The sequence below is a fragment of the Vipera ursinii genome (genome assembly GCF_947247035.1).
Source record: "Vipera ursinii genome assembly, chromosome: 17".
Classification (NCBI taxonomy): domain Eukaryota; kingdom Metazoa; phylum Chordata; class Lepidosauria; order Squamata; family Viperidae; genus Vipera; species Vipera ursinii.
In genome coordinates this window covers 3,149,406-3,170,114 of record NC_139530.1, presented here as the reverse complement: position 1 = coordinate 3,170,114, position 20,709 = coordinate 3,149,406, and the positions used below count along the sequence as shown (strand labels likewise).

The following is a 20,709-nucleotide window of genomic DNA, read 5'->3' as shown; positions in this document are numbered from 1 at the left end:
TGGAGGCAGGTAGTTCCACTGGTTAATTGTTCTAACTGTCAGGAAGTTTCTCCTTAGTTCTAGGTTGCTTCTCTCCTTGACTAGTTTCCATCCGTTGCTTCTTGTCCAGCCTTCGGGCGCTTTGGAGATTAGCTTGACTCCCTCTTCTTTGGGGCAGCCCCTAAGAGATTGGAAGACTGCTATCCTGTCCCCCCTCGTCCTTCTCTTCATTAAACTGGACATACCCAATTCCAGCAACCGTTCCCTATATGTTTTAGCCTCCAGCCTCCCCGATCATCTTTGTTGCTCTTCTCTGGACTCTTTCTAGCATGTTCAAATTAGCCTATTGGTTGCACTCGCAAGACAAAGTCAGGACAAGCCGGATGTCCAGTGGGATCGCTTGCTGCGGACATTTTTCCATAAAGCCCTGGGCAGTTCAGACTGCGTGACTCAGCTGCCAAAAAATTCAGAAAGTGATAAGAGAAAAAAGGAGCCGTTTTAATTCTCTTCCTCTTTTTAAGGAGGGGAGGAAAAAAAAATTGGAGAAACAATGGAGCCTCAGTCTTTTTCCAAAGCATCCCGAGGTCCCTGGGGCTGGTCTCTGGGTAGAGGTTATAAGGCCTGGTCAGCAACCAGGCATCCTGATGTCTCACGGCTACCAAACTGCCTTCTTGAGCTCATCGCCACCTCCCTTGCTGGGCTTCCCCTACAATCCCACGCTTGCCTTAATATAGCTCCACGAGCTCCTTCGGAATCCCTTCCAAAGCTCACCAAAGGTGGGGATTTCCCACCCCAAACGCGGCGATTTGATTCAGACCGGGGTAGAAATCTAATTCTCCCTTTCCCAAGTATCCCCACCCCACCCCTCTCTCTTTTTTTTTTTAAAAAAATAATAAATGCAAAATATCCTTTGCAGGGCGCACAGGCGAGAGAATTCGGTAGTTACGGAAGGCCTCTCCCGCGGAAAAAGGATTGGGTTAGAAAGACCAGGAAGAAAGCCTCAGCTAGCCATCCGTCCATCCGTCATAGATATATATTTGATCTTGGCTCGAAGGCGGTTTGCAGCATCTACAGATCAGGTTAGAATCGTAGGAAGGAATTGGATTCGTAGGAGTTAAATCGTGGGAGCCGGGCGATCCAAGGCTATGAGGGAACGGACCCGGTTTTGTTTAGTTTTTTTCCCCATCCCCAAAAAATATCTTGGATTTTTCCAGGAATGGGTTATATGTGCCCCTTTGGGGACAGGGCTCCCGAAAGGGGGAGCCATCGGCCGGAAGGAAATAAGACAGTCGCCCCCTTTTTTTCCAGAATTAGGATAAATTGCCTGGTTGAAAGGGAAAGAGGAGAGATTAGCTTCGTGGCTTCCCCCAGAAGGATGGGCCTGAAAGGGCAGTAGCCAAGAGGCGATGCTGCAAGAGTGGGGAGTGTGGGTTCCTGGGATAGGGGCAGGTCTGAATCGTGTGAAAGGCATCCATTCCTATTGGTTTAAACTAGCATTTCTCAAATCAAAGCCCCTTTAAGACCGGTGGACTTCAACTCCCAGAATTCCCCAGCCAGCTATGCTGGCTGGGGAATTCTGGGAGTTGAAGTCCACCGGTCTTAAAGGGGCTTTGATTGAGAAATACCGATTCAAAAGAAGCTAGATCTAATCTGCTTCGATCCAAGTCCTATGTCCGGATAGAGAAAGAGGGGGAAAAAACAGATTTATTTATTTATTTTATTTATTTTAATTCCATTTATATGCCCCCAAGTTGGACGTTTTTGGGGGCCCGTCACTAACCCGAAAAAGTTTGCCAGCGCCGACCCCACTTTATATATATATATATATAGATAGATAGATAGATAGATAGATAGATAGATAGATAGATAGATAGATAGATAGATAGATAGATAATTAAAAGCAAGCGCTGTCTCTTTAAAAGGCGCGGCGTCGCTGCTAAGGCGGCGCCTGTTGCCAGGCGGCGGGGATTGGCGGAGCGGGGATTCCCTTCGGTGTGACGTCACTGGGCCAGCCGAGCTTTCCCCTCTCGGCTGACACGCGGGTTTCTCCAGCGGAGGAGGAGGAGGAGGCGTGTCTTGGCCAATGGGTAGCCCGGGCGTCGTGGGGACGGGGCGGTAGGCTTTCCCTATATGGCAGAAGGGGGAGGGCGCGGCCTGGGGGAGGGGGCAGCCGCTCCCTTTGGCTCCCGGCTGCTCGGCCAGCCTGACTTCTGAGCTGCCCAAGGGGAGACACGCGTGTTTCTCCTCCGGGCCGGCGAGCAGGGAGCTGCTTCAGCCCGGCAAGAAGCCGCTGCAATGATTTCCCGCAGGTAAGGAGGTCGCTAAAGCTCTGCCTGGGAATGGGAATGGGTGGTGGAGGGAGGGGCTGGGGGTAGACTGCTCCTGGCGATGGAGGCTCCTCTAAAGAGCCGGCTTCTGCGCCCAGAGGTGGGTAAAGAAGGCGAGTAAGCCACAGACGGGATACTCCGAAATTGCGGTTTTAAGGTTTTATTTTTTTATTTTTTTATTTTTGGGACTTCTATGCCGCCCTATCTCCCGAAGGACTCAGGGCAGCTTGCAACAATAAAAAACGACAATACAAAAATTTAAAAAAAAAAGAATTAAATAACAGCCCCAAAATAAATTTAACTACAGTTAAAAATTAAAACATATTTAAAAACCCATCATCAATCCAGGTCCAAGGTTATAGGCAGATGGTCCATCCTTGGTTCGGTTGGGGGGGGGTGGGCGGGCGAGAAACCCTCTCTCCTTCACCCCAAGGTTGGATTTATCTGGTGTGTGTGTGTGTGTGTGTGTGTGAAAGAACATGTCCCCGCACCAGGGCTTTTTTTTTTTCTCATAGAACGCTCAGAACGGAGTTCCGGCACCTTTTTTTGGGATGGAACCTTGTAGGGTAGGTAGGCAAGGCGGGTTGTATGACACGCGTGAGTCCCGGCACCTTTTTCTTTTTACCAAAAAAAAAAAAAAAAAAAAAGCACTGCGCCCGCACCGTGTCCCCCGCACAGAGGTAGACTGCTTCTGACAGCGGAGGTTCCATTTATAGAACACGCCTCTGTCGACCGACCCCCTTGGGGTTCCGGGGGAGGGGTGTTAATTCAGAAAAAGGGGGGCGGGTGTGTGCCAAACTTATTTGGGCGGGAGGCAGCAGGGGAAAACCTCTTCTGCGGCTCTTTCACGGATATTTGAACTTCATTTGGGGGGAAGAGAGAGAGAGAGAGAGAGAGAGAAATGCAACTTTTTCCCTCTGCAGCTTCTTGGGTATCTTTGAATCGCATCCTGTATGTGTGTTTCCTTTCCTTTCTGCCCTAGTTCTAATGTAAATAGCGCTTCAGAGGCAACGTTTCCTGCCTCTTTCCTATTCCTCCCTCCACTTGAAAAGCTGGAGGCCCGTCAGCGCTTCCTTCCTCCTCCTCCATCCTTCTCTTTAAAGATTTAAATCCCGCCGGGACTTTCTTCTCTCTCTTCCTTTGCTTCTTCCCTACCTCTCCTCTCTTTTTTTTTCTCTTTCTCTCCTTTCTTCCTCTTTCTTCCTCTCTCTCTCTCCGTCCTTTTCTTCCTTCCTCCTTTCCTCTCTCCTCCCTCCCTTCTCTTCTTTCTTTCCCTTCTTCTGTACTTCCTTTCCTTCTTCCTTAGCTAAATGTCGCCCCTACGGCCAGGCTGGCTGGCATTGTCCCCGCTGACCTCTGCCCCCTTCTCTCCTAAAATGAACTTCCTTCGCTGGAAATCCTTTCATCTTGGAATCCTGGCTTCCCCTTGGCGCGACGGGTGTGGGTGGAAGCTGGTTAGTATCTTCCTTTAACCGTGAAAACCCTCCGGCACTGGTTAAGCGAGCTAGCCTGCACATCCACTATAAAACCCAGGCAAAAACGTGCCCTCTTTTTCACGAAAAGCTAGCCAGCATGGCCTACAAACTCTGGTTTAGGATCGGCGTGAATGCTTCTTCCAGATGCCACATCTTAGCCTGGGATGGCACTCAAGGAACAAGATTCAGCGGATCAAAACTCTGATCTGCTACAAGCCAGTTGCATCGATAGGTAATCCTTGACTTACAGCAGTAGGCTTAGTGACTGTCTGCAGTTACGACGGCGCTTAAACAAATAACTTACGACCGTTTTTCACACTCAACCCTCGAGAACTACCTGTATTTTAGGTTGATATTTTTTTCTCTTTTCTCTTTCTTTCTTCCCCCACTGTGAAAGAGGGTCGTTTTTCTGCCTTTTTATGGCATTTATGGATTTGTTTGTTTTTTTAAAAAAAAAGTTTTTTATTTGGGGTGCTTCTGAGTTTATTGAGGGAAGAAGACGGCATCTGCAAATAATTATTCTGCAACTTCCCTAAAAGTCAACTGTTTCAAGATCAGGAAATGCCCTCGAAGGAGGAATACACAGAGGCAAAAACGCAAACTTTGCTGGCGGTTTTTGTTTTCAACGTCTGACAGCTCAAAGGAAGCCCAGTGGAAATACCTCCCGTGAAAGATCTTTGCAGAAAACCGTCTTCCTTCCTCCCACGCTGGAAAATCTGAATGCAAATACTTTCGAAAAATGGGAGGAAGAAAAATAGGCCCCCACCAATAATAAAAGCTCTTGCTCTAGAAAAACGCGCACCTGTTCATCGAGGGATAAATACATAAACGGAATATTTTTTCTCTCTCTCTTTCGTATCGTTTAAGAACTTTAGAATCTAGCACAGAAGATTTTTAAGACTGGTAGACTTCAGTTCCCAGAATTCCCCAGCCAGCAAAGCCGAATTCTGTGGACTTGAGGTCCACAGGTCTTGAGCAGGGATACCCCGGTGCTAAACAAAAAGCTATTGATACTTGGGAGTTCCCAGATTGAAAAGAGAGCCTCCCCATCCGGGGAGACTCTACCTTTAAATACCGAACCGCTGACCTTGATGCCCAGCTGGGTGGGCTTCTGCAGATGTCTCCTAGCTCCAGAAGATGGCAATTTCAATCTTTTTTCGACCACCTTAGTTTTCCCCCCTCTTCGTTCCTGCAAAAGGCCAACGTGACATGGCCTGAGAAAATTTCCCTCCTGTTCCTGCTCCAACTGATTTAGCAATGTCAGTTTTTCCCAACACACACACACACAAACACACAAGCTGTCTTGTCTTGATTGAACTGCCCTGCTTTGTCGTCTTCCTACAGATGACTCAGAGTCACAAACTTTCAATGCCCTCGCGATGGGATCGCAGATCCGTTCCTCTCTGCTGTCGGCAGATCACGAGGGGGTGAACAGGTGACCCAAACCTTTCTTTACAAACCACCCCCCCCCCAAAAAAAAAATTTCATCAGAGCAGATCTGCAGGACAATTGCAGAAAATTAAACAACTGCATGGCGGTTAGATCTTCGCGGGAGGCTGAGAATCACAGGAAGCTCGAAGAGGTGACTTGGGTTTTAGCAGCCTGTCAAGTTAACTAACTCGCGGCCAAAATGTGTGGGGTGTTTTTGTTGTTGTTGTTGTTTTGCAGCATCGGGGAATTCCTCGATGCTGATTTTCCCCTGCATTACAAAGCCCTGAGAAATAAAGACAGCCTCAATAGCAGGGGGAGCGAGGGTGCAAAATCACACCCGTAGTCAAAAAATCCAGTGGCACTCGTCACTTCTGAGGGGTTCCCTAACCTGGGCGTCCATCTCTACGGCAGCAGAAATCTAGCCACAATCTAGCTTGCAAAACTGGGCCAAGACAGTTAAATCTGTGGCATGGAGGAGAGTCCCGTTCAGGGGTGCCAGCCAATTCGCGGAGCCCTTTTCTAGGATCCTCCCTTCCACAGTTAGTTAGTCTGAAAACAACTTTTTCGTGATGGCGAGATGGAGGTCTCTTAAAACTTGCTTTTAAGTCATGAGCCCGTCTGTGCGTGTGTGTGTGTGTGTGAGAGAGAGAGAGAGCCCCCCATTGTGTGTGTGTGTGTGTGTGTGTGTGTGTGTGTGTGTGTGTGTGTGTGTTGAAAAGCCAGAACTGGACCACCCTGTGCTGCAAGATTTTGTTGCAGATGAGTTTCTGGGTTTAGAATTTTCTGAATTCACACCTCCAGCAGACTGAGATGGAGAGAGAGATGTTCCAAGTGCTGGTTTGCCCTTTTTTAGCGGCCCCATAAAAGATGGCTCCATCTTTTATGGGGCCGCTAAAAATATATTTATCCTCCGTGTAGGATAAATATATTCACACCTGGCCACCATTTCTTAGCTGTGTTAACTACATTTTTCCTAATAGTTCACCTTCATCTCAATGGGAGGGGAAGAGGGACTATGTTTAAAAGGTTCGCGGGGACCCAAGTTTACATACTTCTCCATAACCAGCGATATATTTATATGCATGTAAACATGGTCTGCTTCCAAGTGTCCTTTCAATTTTTCACTTCTTTCCTTTTGGTTGTCGTTTTCCTTTTTAAACTCTGGATGTTTCTGTTTGCCGTGGAACGTTCTGTTTCATCAAGAAAAAAAAAGGGAAAAAAAAGCATCTGAATAATAACTTCAAGGTATTGACACTCCGTATGAATAACAGTAATAAAAAGAATCGACAATAAAAGTTGCAAACCGCGAGTCCCTCACTTCTGTTCTCACAACTGTTCTCACCCAGTGACAACTGCAAATCGGGGGTGGGTGGGAGAGACAACTTAATCCGGGCCTCTATTCCAAGGATTATAAAGAAATAATGACGGTGAAACCCAGCTCAAAAACGGTGACTGTGAGAGGGATCTCGGAGTCCTAGTGGAGAGTCACTTAAATAGGAGCCAGCCGTGTGCTGCAGCTGCCAAAAAAGCCAACACAGCGCTAGGCTGCATTAACAGAGGGATAGGATCAACCTCATGAAAAGTGCTGCTGTTGTTGTTGTTAGCTGTGAAGTCGTGTCCGACCCATCGCGACCCTATGGACAACGTTCCTCCAGGCCTTCCTGTCCTCTACCATCTTCTGGAGTCCATTTAAGCTCACTCCTCCTGCTTCAGTGACTCCATCCAGCCACCTCCTTCTCCATCATCCCCTTCTTCTCTTGCCCTCAACCTTTCCCAGCATTGGGCTCTTCTCCAGTGAGTCCTTCCTTCTCATTAGGTGGCCAAAGTATTTGAGTTTCAGCTTCAGGATCTGGCCTTCTAAAGAGCAGTCAGGGTTGATCTCCTCTAGGACTGACCGGTTTGATCGCCTTGCAGTCCAAGGGACTCGCAGGAGTCTTCTCCAGCACCATAGTTCAAAGGCCTCCATTCTTTGGCGCTCAGCCTTTCTTATGGTCCAACTTTCACTGCCGTACATTGCAACTGGGAAGACCATAGCCTTGACTATACGCACTTTTGTTGACAGGGTGATGTCTCTGCTTTTTAGTGTGCTGTCTAGATTTGCCATGGCTTTCCTCCCGAGGAGCAAGCGTCTTTTAATTTCTTGGCTACAGTCCCCATCTGCTACTACTACTATATAATGTCTTGATAAGACTGCGTCCAAGTTTGGTCACCACAATATCAAAAGGATGTTGAGATTCTGGAAAGAGTGCAGAGAAGAGCGACAAAAATGATTGGGGAGCTGAAGGTTAAAACACACCAAGAACCATTGCAGGAATTGGGTTATGTCTAGTCTAGTGAAGAGAAGGACCAGGGGTGACATGATAGCAGTGTTCCGATATTTGAGGGGCTGCCCCAAAGAAGAGGGGGTCAAGCTAATCTCCAAAGCGCCCGAAGGTAGGACAAGAAGCAACGGATGGAAACTCATCAAGGAGAGAAGCAACCTGGAACTAAGGAGAAACTTCCTGACAGTTAGAACAATTAATCAGTGGAACAACTTGCCTCCAGAAGGATGCCCCAACACTGGAAGTTTTAAAGGAGAGACTGGACAGGCATTTGTCTGAAATGGTATAAGGCCTCCTGCTTGAGCAGGGGGTTGGACTAGAAGACCTCCAAGGTCCCTCCCAACTCTGTTATTCTGTTTGTTTTCCAAAGAGCGATGTTAGTCTCCAGCTCTGGACGGAATCAGCTTGCCTTTATCAGCTTCCTGAAAGGAAGTTCAGAAACCCTCCAGCCCCAAATCAGGAAATAGTTTACTTCTGGAATTCCCACTTTTTAAGCGAAAAGGATCCCTCTGCCCTGAAGGATGCTTGACGATGATTCAACAATAACCAAATTAAGGGGGGGGGGAACAGAGAATCAGATCTCTGCTGATTTTGCCCGAGTCATTTATAAAAGGGAATTTCTAACTTTTTCTTCCCCAAAAGAATCGGGGAAGTCATTCCAGCGCAGCTTTCTATACACCAGACTTGAGCACCTTTGGCTGTACTGTGTGATATGAATAGCGAGGCGTAACATATATTTTTTTAAGTGTGAGTGTGACAGTGTGATTGTCGTGTTATGATTAAAGGTCCCAGCATTCAACAGCAAAGTCTTGGCACTCGAGGAGCTCGCAGTGGCAAAGGGACAGAGGTGAAATAAAGTAGTCCTCGACGGCCACAACGGAGCCCCAAATTTCCGCCGCTAAGTAAGACAGTTGTTAAGTGAGTTTGGCCCCATTTGACAAACTTGCTAGCTTACTAAATTACTGCTCGGTTCTCAAGCTGGGGTAGGTGACCTCAGACGTCTCGCTGTCCAGGACTTCAATTGCCATAAACCTTACGTTGCAAAGGACTATGGAAACTGTAGTCCAGAACATTTGCAGTGGGGGACTGTAGGACTATGGAAGCTGTAGTCCAGACTATTTGCAGTGGCATAGTTAAGTTACTCCCCTGTAACTTAACTCCCCAGAGGTTGTTTTTCAAATCTTCTCCACTCAGTGATGTATTTTTGATGTCACAAATCTCCTTGGTTTCAACCTGGGTCTTGTATGCCAATAAGTCTTAGAGGGGATTTCAGACACCGCATCTTAGATGCGACAGGAAGAAGGAACTGACCACGACTTGATTTGTAAACCTGGATGCTTTTGCCCTCTTTGTTTAGAATAACATCCTGAATAAGATTGCCCCCCTCCCATCCTTTTCTTTCACTTTGTTTGATTTTTTTTTTTAAAAAATGAGGTAAGGAGATGGGCCTTTTTCAAACCAAGTCTGTAATAGAGAGAACCGTCGGGATATAATAAAATCACCCAAGATGGGGCTGTTTTTCATTCAGCCCTGCACATCCTTAGCAGAGAATAAGAAATTCAAGCGTGCTGCACAGGTTTCCCGATACCGCCTCCTCAGGAGAGATTTTCGGACCTAAAGAAAAATGCCAAAATATTTTATTCGGTACGCAGCTCGAGGAGAACGTCTTTTCCCCAAATTTTGGCGAGGTTTTTGTGATTTTTAAGAAGGAGGGCAATTTAACTTATTCATATTTGCAAAACTTGAATTTCTTTTTTTTTTTTGCAAGGCTGGTGGTGGCGATGCGTGCTTGGTTTAGCGTCTTGCAAATCTGACATAATTTTTTTTTTATAAACCTGTTTCATTTCTTCAGTCCTCAGGAGAGTATATATCATATCACCTGGATTCTGCACTCCGTTTGTTCTCTTGCTCCAAGGGTTAAAGCCAGGGAGGGTTTCTTTGTGGTTTGGCCCTAGGAAAACCCGGGTCGTTCTTCGCAGGATGACTCTGTCCAGATAAGACTCTGTGGTTTGAACAACACATGGTTAAGTGCTAAAAATATTTGTGGTTAGGCTGCAAACAGGGCTGCACCGGCAATCGTTGTGTAGCATCTGTATCTTGGCTTCTGAAGTCACCAAACAGCATATCCTCCCTATCTTGGTGCACTTTCTCTCTCTGTGCCCCAAATAATATTCCTTGCAAGATTTTCACCACCTAATGTTTGCCATTTTCACCATTCCTTTGCGCCTCCAGAAAATATATTGACATGCCTCCTAGACAAGTCAAGAAAATAATATTTTGACACTCTTTTTTTGTCCACTCACTCCTTCCTTCCTTCCTTCCTTCCTTCCTTCCTTCCTTCCTTCCTTCCTTCCTTCCTTCCTTCCTTCCTTCCTTCCTTGTGTCTTGATGTTCGTCCCATTAAGTTTGACTGGGGATTTCTCAGCTAGAGCTAGATGCTGTGTGGACGTCAAATCCCAGAATCCTCTGGCATGCTGGCCAGGCAATTCTGGGAGTTGAAGTCCGCCTCTCTGAAAGTTGAGGTGGAGAAATATGGCTATCACGGCTTATAAAGTGGTTAGCCATCCCCGCTCCCTTTTTTTAAAGAGTAATTTACTGTCTTAGTTTTAGTAATTGGCTAATTGTTAAGACACCATTTTTTGTGTGTGCTTTCAAGTCAGTTTGGGTTTTTTTTTTTAACTCCACTAATGGCCTTAAAATGGTGCACGTGGCTATTTTTATTCTGTCTTCTTTCCCTCTCCCCGCCCTGTCCGTATTGTTGTGCTACTTGATGGAGATAAAGTTTAGTTAAATATCTCTTGGGAAGGCCCTGGTTAATTATTAAATATACTTGATAGATGTTCTGCTTCTTCCGTGCCAGCAAATATTCGGGGGAGCAAGAAGCAGGGTTTAAAAGTGTAGCCGGCTCACCAAATTGAACAGAAGCTCTGCACGGTTGCATTTTATCCAAAACCTGCCTGCAGTCTTGAGTCTGGGGGCAAACACCCCAGAGATGCTTGGCCTCGGCGTCCAGCAGCTGGGAAGGCAAACATCATAAGTAGCTAATCCCCATTCAACCAAATCTGAGGTAGCCCATAGAATGTCACTGTGGGTCATCCATGCAGGGCGCATGTAATAAGGACTTCTTAGTGGGAAAACAGTCTATAAACGAAAATTAATGACGATGAGGATCTGTTGGAGATCATTTAGAATTCAAGCACAAAAAGGGGTCAGACTAGACGACCTTTCAGAGCCAAAACGGGGCTGGACTAGATGACCGCTAAGATCCAAAACAGGGTTGGACTAGATGACCTTTAAGATCCAAAAGGGTCATAGCCAATTGGTGGTAAATAAGGAATTCAAGGTGGGCTGGACTTAGATCTCTGGTGAGCATGAAGGGATTCATGACTGATGACACGTTTGACCCCTCCCTCGCCCTCAGCCTGGTGCTCTCCTACAGACTAGATGACCACTTAAGATCCAACACGGGGTTGGACTAGATGACCTTTTAATCTCACCCTCCACCTCCTGCACCCGGTGAAGAAACCCAGCTGCCCATCTTACTAATACTGGGGTGTTCTTTGTTTTTCTTTTGCTCCCCACCACCACCCCCGTCCCTCCAGGTGGTTCCATCCAAACATCAGCGGGATTGAAGCAGAAAAGTTACTCCTTACAAGAGGCATCCATGGGAGTTTTTTGGCCCGGCCGAGTAAAAGCAACCCGGGAGATTTCACTTTATCGGTCAGGTAGGTGCTGCAAGCTCAGGAGGAAAGAACAGCTTGGTCCACCAGCCCTCTTAAGCTCGCCATTGCGTCCTTCGCAAATTACAGTGTGTTTTGATCAGGGTGCTGTGGGAATGCACCTAACCGTGGACGGTCACGTATACATTTTCCCCCAGGTGTTCTTTGCTGGCCGGACACAGAACTAAACAGTAGCAGGAGGAAAGCACTCTGCTTGTGCTCAGAAGAACTGGTTCTTTAGGAGGCCCAGGGACCTTTGCAAACGGGGCCATATGCCGACCTCTTTGCCCTGCCCAAATTAGCATCTTTGGAATAAAAGAACAAAAGCCTCCATTTAGAATTGTAACGAGCGGACCGAGCATCAATATCGCTCTGTCCTCTTCCTTGAGAGGCGTCGTTTTAATTTTTGTTCTGTTTTACTTATTTCATCCCACCGTTATGATTTTTATGTACGACTCTAGGCAGGAAAACTGCATGTTGCATGCATTCTACTTATATTTAATTGAGGGCGCTTTCAATATTTAATTGCTTCTTCTTTTTTTTTTTGAAAGGTAGGGTGTATTTCCTGGATGGACTGGGAGAGAAGGGAAAGAATTCTCTTTCCAGCACAAGGAGAGTTAATTCTGTTTGGCCCAGTTAAAAGCTGCTCCTTTTCCACCAGGAGCCCATTTCCAAGGCTCCCCTTAATTGCATTTTAAAGGCACTTTGGAGACAGTCTACTTAGAGAGCTCAGCCAGACTCCAGATATTTGATGGATGAGTTTGGTCAGAGAAAAAACAGCTCTCCCACTTCTTAATCAAGCTTTTGTTTTTTGCTTTCTTTAAAAAAAGAAAGATAAAGAAGCCAGCGGGGCCCAAAGAATACACAAACTAGCATAGCTCTGCTTTTAAGGCAAGTGGTGCTAGCAGAAGATCCAGTTCTTTGTCATTTTTTTTAAAAAAAAGCAAGCTTCTAGCTCTCATGACCATAAGGATACAGGTTGTCCTCACAGCTGTACATTTAGTGGCCATTCAAAGTTACAGAGAGAGAGAGAGAGAGAAGAAAGAGAAAGAAAGAAAGAAAGAAAGAAAGAAAGAAAGAAAGAAAGAAAGAAAGAAAGAAAGAAAGAAAGATTGAGAGAGAGAGAAAGGAAAAGAAAGAAAGAAAGAGAAAGAAAGAAAGAAGGAAGGAAGGAAAGAGAGAAAGAAAGAGAAAGAAAGAAAGAAAGAAAGAAAGAAAGAAAGAAAGAAAGAAAGAAAGAAAGAAAGAAAGAAAGAAAGAAAGAAAGAAAGAAAGGATTTCTTGCATGCCTGAAAAATATCTTACCTAGATTTGGGGTGAGAAGGATATTCATACTGGGTTAGTTTTTCGGTTGTACAGAATTTCTTGCTTTGGAACAGATCAATTCTAGGTTGCTTTTTGGCTAATCTTGAAATCTGACTGATCTGTAACAATTTACAAGGCATTTCAGCAGCCCTTCAATTTCCCTTGCTCTATTTTCCCCCCTCTCTCTGCCTTGCAATCTTCCGGCTTCCTATTCAACCTTTTTTTTTTAAAAAAAAAAATCAAACTCGATTCAATTGTTGGATTAACCAAACCGCCACCTCGGTGCCTTAAAACACCTGAAAAGCCATCTCCCACGATAAAAATAGGAATTTTTTTTTAAAAAACCCGATCCTCGCGCAATTTATTCCAGAGCGAGTAAGACATGTTATAAACCTGCGTTCCGGAATGCAGCTGCTCTATCTAATTCAGTGCTGTATCATCCATTTTTTTATGGATGATTCCTTCATGCTGCTGCTTTTAATGGGCTTTAATGGACTGACCTAGCGTTTTTGTCATTAAAATACTTGCGTTGGTTGAAGTTCGGTGCTGTTTTGCCTTCTTCATACATATAAAGATAGATTTGGACCAGAGCTAGGCACGCTTCAAATGGGGTTCGAAGGAGGGATACGCCCTTGGGATCCTGTTTGGTTAAATTTTTATGAGAAGAGGAAAATCTAACTTTTTGGGTGGATGGATTGAGGGAACAGGAAGTTGATTCCCCCAAACAATATCCTCATTGTGCCTTCGCTCTGCTCCTAGGGTGACTCATCCTTGCCCTCTTGCCACAGTTTTGCTGGCGGCCCGCCCGTTTGCAAAATTTCTCCCAAAATTAGGAAACGCCTGATGTGACTTAGGGTCTCTCGGCTTCCTTTAAAAAGCTTGTGGAGGCTTCCAGGATACAGTTGTGGGTCTGCCTCACAAAGGGTGGTGTGTTGTGGTGGCAGACCAAAGGGCCTTTTTTTACGGTCCAGCATCCATTTAAATTTTGGGGAGAAATTAACGCGGCGAAAAGTCAAAAAGATTTAAACGTAGCTTCAGGCTTTTCTCTGTGCCGCGAGAATTGATTTGCAAATAGGGGGTGGTGTATCGCAGGTAGTCCTCGGCTTACGGCCAAACTTGAGCCCAAAATTTCTGTTGCTAAGCCAAACAGGTACGCCCCGTTTTACGACTTTCCTTGCCACAGTTCTGAAGTGAATCCCTCCGGCTGTTCAGTTAGTAACAGGCAGTTGTGGATGTGACTTTGCTTGTCCAGAAGGTCGCAAAAGGGGATCCCGCGACCCCAGGACACTGCGACCGTCATAAGTACGACTCATTTGCCAAGCATCTGAATTTTGATCGCCCGACCGTGGGATCCTGCAACGGCCGTAAGTGTGAAAAAGGGTCGTACGCCACTTTTTCCAGTGACGTCGTAACTTTGAACGGCCGCTAAATGAACTGCTGCAAATGCAGGACGACCTATATTCATTCATTTATTTTATCCTGCCTCCTTCGTCGTGTTAACAAACGCGTGTACAGTATATTATCTGATGTTTTCATTCCTAATGTGCTCAAGAGTCATGCCCTGTATTTTTCATATTCGGGCGTCTTTTGAAAGCTGCCCTGGTGGTGTGTGTGTGTGGGGGGGGGGGAAATCAAGAGTTGTGTTGTGTGCATCGTCATCCTTTTCCTCCCCGATTCTTGACGGCAGAAGGAACGATGAAGTGACCCACATCAAAATCCAAAACACCGGCGATTATTATGACCTCTACGGAGGGGAAAAATTTGCCACCTTGGCAGAGCTGATTCAGTATTACACCGAGCAGGAAGGGCTTCTGCGCGAGAAGAACAGCAACACCATCGAATTACGGTTTCCGCTACATTGCCAGGATCCGACCACAGAAAGGTGAGTCGTTGCAAGGCAGGTGAAACCCAGCCAGCCCATGCTGGAGGAGCGTGCTGGCCTACCTGATAAGACCGGTTGTGAGGATGGAGACTATGGCAATGCTCAGAATTTTCTTCTTGGACTGTGCGATGGGTTTAAAACATTGCCACTTAGTTGGTCTGTGGAGGTTCTCGGACACCCGAGAACTGTCTTAAAAGTGCTTTTTCAAAAGGCAGCTGGGCTGGTTTTACACTCCAGGAAGAAGAAGATGATTACCACTTAGTTTGCACAGAGCCTCAGTGTTCCTGACGGACGCGGGGAACGTTGAGGTCACTCGGTCGCCTCCTTCACCTGAATTCAAAGCTGTCAGCCAGTAGGGATTTGGGGGCAGTTTCCCCCCCCCCGCCTTTTTTTCCAGGATGCTCCTCTGTGATTTCTAAGATCGTCCCATCTTCCTAGGCTTTCCAGGTGGTGCCCCATCCAAGCACCAAGCCGTCTGGCCCAAAGCAAAGAATTCTGGGAGTCGTAGTCCAGCAGCCGTACCCCGCCACTGGACATTGAAAGGGCCCTGTAGGCCCGTGGGTGCATTTCTCTGCAGCCCACCCACCACCCACCTGCCTTTCCTTTGCTCAAATTGCCTTTTACATCCAAGGGTGATGGATGCCGCGAGGGGATAGGTGGCGGGCGCCCTCTAGAGGACAGAGTAGGACGTGCGCCGTTCTGGGACCCTTCTGATCCGATTTTTTGAAACGCAAACCCCATACAAAATAGGAGGGTGAGAAGGCAGATCATTAAATGTGCAAGTTCATGAGGCTCCTCACTGACAAATCCCAGAAAAAAGGAGGGAGAAGGGTGGGAAAGGGTCTCTAGGGCTAGGATTAGTTTAATGTCTCTACATCGGGGGCGCAGACGGGAGTTTGATCTTTCCCATTGTCTTTCTTCAGATGGTATCATGGCCACCTGACTGGCAAGGAAGCCGAGAAACTCCTCACCGACAAAGCCAAACCCGGCAGTTTTTTAGTCCGCAGCAGCCAAAGCAAGCCGGGCGACTTCGTCTTGTCCGTTTTGACGAACGAGGACAAAGCCGACACGGGGGACCGGAAACCCCGCGTGACCCACATCATGATCCGCTACCAGGTCAGGATCTGCGACGATCCCGCTTTCTTTCGGCCTGCCTCTCGGGAGGGTGTAAAAAAGGGTCGAATGGAAGGGACCTTGGAGGTCATCTGTACATAGTCCCTGACTTATCTAGAGATGGGAAGGCTTGGGAAAAAAAAACTGGAAAAATTGGGGGGGGGGAAACAGGGCTTTTCCCCATTTTCTTCAAACGGCTTTGGAAAAAAGAAAAAAAAACGGAAAAACAGCCCAATTTTTCTGTTGGTTTCTTTCCCGCCCCCCCAGGCCTTCCCATCTCCACAAATTAGTGACCGGAAAAACCCCTTGTTAAATAGTGGGGTTGTTAAATGAGGCATCACAGGATCACACCCAATTTGACAACCTTGTTTGCCATGGTTGTCAAGCCAGGCATTGTGCGATTACAGTGTAACTTTCCCTGATTTTGTCACACACACACACACACACACACACACACTGGTTTTGCTTCTTGAAAGCTGGCTGAGTCAATTAGGGACATTGTGATCATCGTAAGTCTGAGGACCTTGGTTATTTTTTCAGAGCCTTCGTAACTTATAAGGATCGCTAAACTAGATCTCGTAAGTGGAGGGCTATTTGTAATCTAACCCAGGGGTCCCCAAAACCCCCGGTCCGTGGACCGGTACTGGGCCGTGGCTTGTCCGCACAAACAAGCAAAGCCACATCTGTGGGATGCAGGCAGCACACCAAACCAGGCACCCTCCGGACCGCAGAAAAAAACCTCTCCACGGAACCGGTCCCTGTTCCCCAAAAGGTTGGGGGGGTCTCTGATCTAATCCACTCTCCATGCACACCCCCACTGCCCAAAAACACTCCAGTAAAAGAAGTATCTTCCCAAAGCAGCTTATTCCCTTGATGAACAGCGATTTCCGTAAGAAAATCCGTCCCGAAACCGAATTAGAGAATGGAAAGGGGTTGCAAGGGGACCTCAGAGACCATCTAGCCCAGCCCGTTGCCCAGGGCTGGAAACTGTTGAAGCGCCTCCAGCATCGGAAAATTCTTCCCTCTCTCTCTCCGGGGCCGTTGTTAAGTGGGCGTTTCGCCCCGTTTTTATGACCTTTCCCGCCCCGCTTTGCGAAGCGAACCCTTTGCAACTGAGCTAGTGACCTTTTCCAGGGTCACTGAGCGAACCGGTCGTGGTAGGTCTGTATTTTGTCCCGATCTGATGTCCATCCTATGTCCTCGGGTTTCATCCACGCTGGGTCAACCTTCCTTCCTGGTTCTCCTTCGGCAGCTGGATGGGAAGTACGACGTGGGCGGGGGAGAGCGATTCGACACCCTGGCCGACCTGGTGGAGCATTACAAGAAAAACCCCATGGTGGAGAAGTCCGGGGTGGTGGTCCACCTGAAACAGGTAAGTCGGTCACCTGTGCCGAACTGGGGTGGGGTGGGGAGAGAGACAGGGGTCTCTCTCTCTCCTTCAAGATCCTGTCTCCACCAGCCTTTCAACGCCACAAGGATCATTGCCGCCAACATCGAGAACCGGGTCAAGGAGCTGAACAAGATGGCTGACCAGAGCGAGAAGGCCAAACAAGGATTCTGGGAAGAATTTGAGGTATGCGGGGAAAAATAGGGCCAATCAAATCTCCTGTGCACGGGGCAACTCTTGAGAATTTCCCCCCAGGATAGATATGACCCGTTGGGGTGGGATTTTTTTTTCTCCCTCTCCCATCCTCCTGGCTTAGGCCAGCCGTTGCTGGGGATGATGGGGTTTGTTTTAAAGCCCGGCGCCCACCAGCGACGGGAAGGGTGATTCCGGCTTCTTGGTTCCCACAGATGTTGCAGCAACAGGAGTGCAAATTTCTCTACCCGAGGAAGGAAGGGCAGCGCGTGGAGAACAAGGCGAAGAATCGTTACAAAAACATCCTCCCGTGTAAGATTACCAAGGGTTAAGCCATCCTAAAAGTGGGAAGTGTTTTGCCTCTAAAGGAAGACTATAATGATAGGAAATAGAATTGTGGCTGGTGCATGTCCCTGTTCTTGCACACTTCCCTCTTTCTCAGCAACCCCAGAATTTCATCCGTTTCGCACCCGGAGCCCAGTTTGAACCTTGGAGGTTTAGCTGAGTGGCATGGTGGCCTCCCTTGGAGGGTTGTTGTGCAGAGAAGCAGTGAGCTGGAGGGCTCTTCTCTCTGGATTGTGAACAAAATCCCACCCAGGAGTGAAAGCAATTAAGATTTTTTTTTTAAAAAAAGCAGGCAATTGAACACATTCAGGATATAAACCTGGGCAGTAAATTAAAAATATTTCTGCGATTTTCAAGACAGATGCTCATTTTTTTTCTGGCGGTTCTGCCGTTTCCCTCCCTGTTGCAGTTGACACAACGCGGGTGGCTCTCCGGAACGCGGATCCCAGAGTCCCGAGTTCCGATTACATCAATGCCAACTATATTAAGGTGAGTGGCAGGCAACTGGGAGATGATCTAAGACGATTTGTTAGGGATATGGTTGCCCAAATTGCAGAACACTATTTTATTTTATTTTTTAATTGTGCGTGTGAAGGGAAGACTGGGGCCCCTTGCTCTTGAGATTGGATAAATGCAGCAAGGGAAAAAATATTGTGAAAATGTTTGGCCTGCAAGGGGTGGGCGGTTTAAATCCAATCAGCTCATTAAATAAAAGCAGATAATCTAATGATCTCTAATGAAGGAGCCTAATTTGGCCATCGCTTCGGTGGCTGGTGATTTAGTGCAGTCTGAGCCTTCCGACACAGCTCCAAACACCGGGGACTTTTAAGAAGAGAATGGATGACCATCTGTCTGAAACAATGTAGGGTTTCCTGCTTGAGCACTGGGGCTGGACTTAGAAGACCTCCACTGGGGCTGGACTTAGAAGACCTCCACTGGGGCTGGACTTAGAAGACCTCCACTGGGGCTGGACTTAGAAGACCTCCAAGCTTCTATTCTTCTATTATTCAGTCCGTTTTTGGAAATGTCCAGAGATGAAATGACAGAAAAAGAAATGGAAAGAATTTAGATAGATATATCTAAAAAAAATTAAGAGTCTGTTGGAAGTTCATCTCCTAAATGGCAAATCAACCTAGAGGAGGGGAGGAAAAGAAAAAATCTCGCTTGCAGGAATTGGGTATGTCTTGTCTAGTAAAAAGAAGAAATAGGGGCGACATGATAGTAGTGCTCTAGTATTTGAGGGGCTGCCACAAAGAGGAGGGGGGTCAAACTACTCTGCAAAGGACCTGAAGGCGGGAGAAGAAGCAACGGATGGAAGCTAATCAAGGAGAGAAGCAACCCAGAACTAAGGAGAAATTTCTCGACAGAACAACTAACCAGGGGAACTCCTTGCCTCCAGAAGCGGTGAATGCTCCAACACTGGGAGTTTTTAAGAAGAGACTGGACAGCCATTTGTCTGAAATGGTGTAGGGTTTCCTGCCTGAGCAGGGGGTTGGACTAGATGACCTCCAAGGTCCCTTCCAACTCTTATTTTTCTATTGTTCCTTTAGCCCCTGCCTTTCCTAATTTGGGGTCCCTGCCTTATATGCTGTCCTCCCATCTAGCGAAACTCTCCTCTTTTCTCTCTCCTGTTCTAGAACACTCTGGAAGATGGGCATAGCGCCGAACACTGCAAAATCTACATCGCCACCCAGGGCTGTCTGCAAAGCACCGTCAATGACTTTTGGGCCATGATCTACCAGGAAAACACCCACATTATCGTCATGACCACCAAGGAGGTCGAGCGAGGCAGGGTGAGCCCCCTCCTGGCGCCCCTCCCCATCCCATCAAAAGCTTGTGCCATCGTTTGGCGGCGGCGTCTTTTAACGGGCTGGATTCACAAGACGCGCGAAGCCTACTTTCACTCCGCACCTTTAAAAAAAAACAAAAAAATGCAGTGAAACTGCTTTTCAGCTTTACAGTGTTGTGTGAACTGAGTTTTGTCCCCCTCTCCTCTTTTGCCTCGCAGAACAAGTGTTTTCGCTACTGGCCGGATCAAAACGGCATGAAGGAATTTGGCGACATCGGCGTGCAGAACACCGGCGAACGAGAGTGTCAGGGTTACTACATCCGGGATTTGCAGATTGCACGGATAGACAGGGTAGATTGGGGACTCTTGTGTTTGTTTGTTTTTTTTTTAAAAAAGTCACGTTTCTATTCCTCAGGCCAACAAAGTGCCTTTCTAGGAATCTGTTGATCCTCTAGGATAGCAAGCGGGGGGTTTGATTGGGCTCTTCGGCAGCTTGTCAACACGCTGCCTAAATTTGTGGGCCCTCATAAAAAAAAAAAGCCACAGAACAACGGGACATTATTTCAGATTTGTTTATTTGCTTGCAGGTTTCAAACCCGGGTCCCAAAGAGGCAGTTTCTTTTTTTTTCCCAGCTTGCTTTTCTTGGGTAGTTTCTTTGTTGTGCTTTCCAGGCCGATCTCTGCCCATCTCTCCTTCGGACGGCCTCTCGCCATTTCGTCCGTCCCTAACGCGTGGTTCATGCCAGCCCAATTTCCTTCAGTGGCTTAATGACTCAACGCCCTTCTTTCTCTTCTGCTCTCCAATTTTCTTGCTGCAAAGACTAAGTGACTCAGAGGTTCTGGGGAAGGAGCAGGCCGTCACGGAGCCGGGGTTATGTTATTTCCACCGCGGGGGCAGCCGTGCAAATATTTACCTATTTCTGTTTACGTTAATCCTCAGCGACTTGCTTTGCCCGTCATCCCACTTTACAAGATCCCCGAATCCGCGAAGATCCCCCTCGCGGGGACATATAAATATTTCTGCATGATTTAATCTCATCCTTCTCTCCTCCTATCCAGCAAGAGCAGCCCAGGAAAATTAAGCACTTCCAGTATTTCAGCTGGCCTGATCATGGCGTCCCTATCGAGCCAGGCGGAGTCCTCGGCTTTCTGGACCAAATCAACAAGGCCCACAGAAATATTCCGGACTCGGGACCAATTGTGGTGCACTGCAGGTGAGGGACGTCAGGAGGCCTGGATTTGCCTCACTTAAAACAAATTTCCTGGTCCCTACTGTGGTCTGCCTATAAACATTTGGGAAGTACATTTAGCTCTCAATTCCTTCTGGCTAAGCCAGAGGACCACAAATGTAACGGCCACGTGTTTCCCTTCTTCGCCTCCGTTTCTTTCCATTAGAACATAGAATCCTAGGGCTGGAAGGGAGCTCAGAGGTCTTCTAGTCCAA

The 20,709-nt window shown here is 47.2% G+C and overlaps 1 protein-coding gene across 1 annotated transcript in view; it reads left to right on the top strand.

The window, feature by feature from the left end:
- Positions 1-2,240: 2,240 nt before the first annotated feature.
- The window catches only part of LOC310648095 (tyrosine-protein phosphatase non-receptor type 11-like), a 37,004-nt gene continuing 18,535 nt past the window's right edge, over positions 2,241-20,709 (top strand). The window contains exons 1-11 of the mRNA XM_083375793.1: positions 2,241-2,288; positions 11,136-11,258; positions 14,245-14,439; positions 15,363-15,555; positions 16,805-16,924; positions 17,012-17,125; positions 17,347-17,443; positions 17,886-17,965; positions 19,114-19,269; positions 19,485-19,616; positions 20,325-20,479. Of these exons, the coding sequence (XP_083231919.1) occupies positions 2,275-2,288; positions 11,136-11,258; positions 14,245-14,439; positions 15,363-15,555; positions 16,805-16,924; positions 17,012-17,125; positions 17,347-17,443; positions 17,886-17,965; positions 19,114-19,269; positions 19,485-19,616; positions 20,325-20,479 (1,379 nt within the window). The 5' untranslated portion in view covers positions 2,241-2,274. The remainder of the gene's footprint in view (positions 2,289-11,135; positions 11,259-14,244; positions 14,440-15,362; positions 15,556-16,804; positions 16,925-17,011; positions 17,126-17,346; positions 17,444-17,885; positions 17,966-19,113; positions 19,270-19,484; positions 19,617-20,324; positions 20,480-20,709) is intronic.